This window comes from Mandrillus leucophaeus, unplaced genomic scaffold (genome assembly GCF_000951045.1).
Source record: "Mandrillus leucophaeus isolate KB7577 unplaced genomic scaffold, Mleu.le_1.0 Scaffold23, whole genome shotgun sequence".
Taxonomy (NCBI): Eukaryota; Metazoa; Chordata; class Mammalia; order Primates; family Cercopithecidae; genus Mandrillus; species Mandrillus leucophaeus.
The window spans coordinates 2,559,720-2,562,030 of NW_012102365.1; the positions used below are offsets into that span (position 1 = coordinate 2,559,720).

Sequence of the window (2,311 nt, forward strand, 5' to 3'; positions counted from 1 at the left end):
CTAAAAATACAAAAAATTAGCTGGGTGTGGTGGCGGACGCCTGTGGTCCCAGCTGCTTGGGAGGCTGAGGCAGGAGAATGGCGTGAACCCGGGAGGCGGAACTTGCAGTGAGCCGAGATCGCGCCACTGCACTCCAGCCTGGGCGACGGATTGAGACGCTGTCTCAAAAAAAAAAAAAAAAAGTGGTGCTGGGATTACAGGTGTGAGCCACGGCGCCCGGCATTTTTTTCGTAGTTTTGGTAGAGACAGTTTCACCATATTCCCTCGGGTGGTCTCCAACTCCTGAGCTCAAGCAATCTGCCCGCCTCAGCCTCCCAAGTGCTGGGATTACTGGTGTAAGCCAACGTGCCTGGCCAATTTTTAAATTTTTTGTAGAGATGAGGTCTCATTATATTGCCCAAGCTGGTCTGGAACTCCTGGGTTCAAGCAGTTCTCCTGCCTCAGCCTCCCAACGTGTTGAGATCATAGGTGTGAGCCAGTGTACCTGGCCAAAAACAGCCTCAGGTTTCCTTTTTTCTCCATCAAGTGTTAAACATTTGTTACATGTGTTTCTCTCTCTCCACACATACACACACACATATGAACGTATTACTATATGTGTATATATGGATATGTTTTTTCTGAACCATTTAAGAGCAAATTGCAGACATGATCCCTTTTACATCTATATATTATCCCTAAGTATTATAGTATCTCCCCAAAACAAGGACATTCATTCACATGGTTCAATGATCAAATTCAGGAAATTTAATTTTGGTACAGTACCACTGCCTAATCCACAGTCTATATTTGAATTCCAGCAACTATCCTCATAATATGCTTTATAGCAGTTTTTCCCCTCAATCCAGAGTCTAGTCCTAGATCACACATCATATTCAATTGTCCTGTTTCTTCATTCTCCTTCAGACTGGAGCAGTTCCTCTGCCTTTGTCTTGACGTTGACATTTTGAAGCATCTAGACCAGTACTTGTGTAGAATATCTCTCAGTCCTGGCTTGTGTGGTGTTTCCTCGATTAGCTTCAGGTTGTGGGTTTGGGGCAGGAAAAACCTGCTTCCCCAAAGAGGTATCATGTCCGGAAGCGAGGTGTTTAGGCCAGCTGGTGGTGGAATGGGTGGGGGCTGGAGGAAGGGAGTGAGGGGCAGTTGGGCAGTCAATAGTGGCGGCCAGGATGCAGGGGTACAGTGGGTGGTCTGAGGTGGCTCTGGCCAGCAGCTCCTGGGATGTTAGTTTGGGAGAGAGGGATGGTAGGTTTTGGATGCGTGAGATCGGAGCTATGGGGAGGCCTCTGGAGGAAAGGCTAAGATGGCAGTTAGAGGCAGGTGGGGTCAGGAGCTAGGAGAGTGTGGAAGTCTAGTGTGTCTGTCAGGGAATGTGTCCCTCTTCCATTCTCTGTGTCTCTGGTGACAAGTCTCTCTCGGTCCCTACTTCCTGTCTCTCCCTGTCCCTTCATGCACCGCCACTTTCTGCCCTGTGTCCCTCAGCCCTGCAGCCCAGATGTCCAGATGCAAATCCCTCATTGACACCTGTTCCCGGGGGATTCTGGCTGGGTCATCTGCAGGGCCAGACTGGGGTCCGGACTTGGCAAGGGCCTGCCGCACTCTGACACCCCACAATGACCCACCTGCTCTCTGCTGTCCCCCACAGGCTACTTCACTCCCCTCAACACCCCACAGAGCTACGAAACCCTGGAGGAGCTGGTCTCTGCCACAACTCAGAGCTCCAAGCAGCTGCCCACTTGCTTCATGTCGACCCACAGGATTGTCACAGAGGGCAGGGTGGTGACTGAGGACCAGCTCCTCATGCTTGAGGCTGTGGTGATGCACCGCGGGATCCGCTGTGCCCGCTGTGTCCTGGGCTTGGAGGGTCAACAGGTCATCCTGCACCTGCCCCTATCCCAGAAGGGGCCCTTCCGGAAATGGGAGCCCAGTGCCCCTCGAACTCTGCTCCAGGTCCTACAGGATCCAGCCTTGAAGGACCTCGTCCTCACCTGCCCCACCCTGCCCTGGCATTCCCTGATCCTGCGGCCCCAGTATGAGATCCAAGCCATCATGCACAGTGAGTTGCCTGGGCAGGTGGATGGGGGCTGCTGGGGGAGAGAAAGAGGGGTGCCCCCGGGAGCTGCTTTGATGGAAGACACCCCCACCCCATCCCTGAGGATCAGCTGGAACTTCAGGTTGCTTCCTCTGTATTACACTGAAGTTATTCTATTTTTTTGAGATAGAGTTTTGTTCTTGTTGCCCAAGCTGGAGTGCAATGGTACGATCTCGGCTCACCGCAACCTCCGCCTCCCCGGTTCAAGTGATTCTCCTG

At 52.4% G+C, this 2,311-nt stretch overlaps 1 protein-coding gene across 6 annotated transcripts in view; it reads left to right on the top strand.

Moving 5' to 3' along the window:
* THEMIS2 (thymocyte selection associated family member 2) overlaps window positions 1-2,311 on the top strand; it is a 22,390-nt gene that overhangs the window by 12,219 nt on the left and 7,860 nt on the right. For 4 of the 6 annotated variants that reach the window (XM_011981705.1, XM_011981708.1, XM_011981710.1 and 1 more), the window contains one exon: window positions 1,646-2,056. The exons of 1 other annotated variant lie outside the window; for it this stretch is intronic. In XM_011981705.1, the coding sequence (XP_011837095.1) occupies window positions 1,646-2,056 (411 nt within the window). The remainder of the gene's footprint in view (window positions 1-1,645; window positions 2,057-2,311) is intronic. One more of the 6 variants, XM_011981709.1, reaches the window with a different exon arrangement.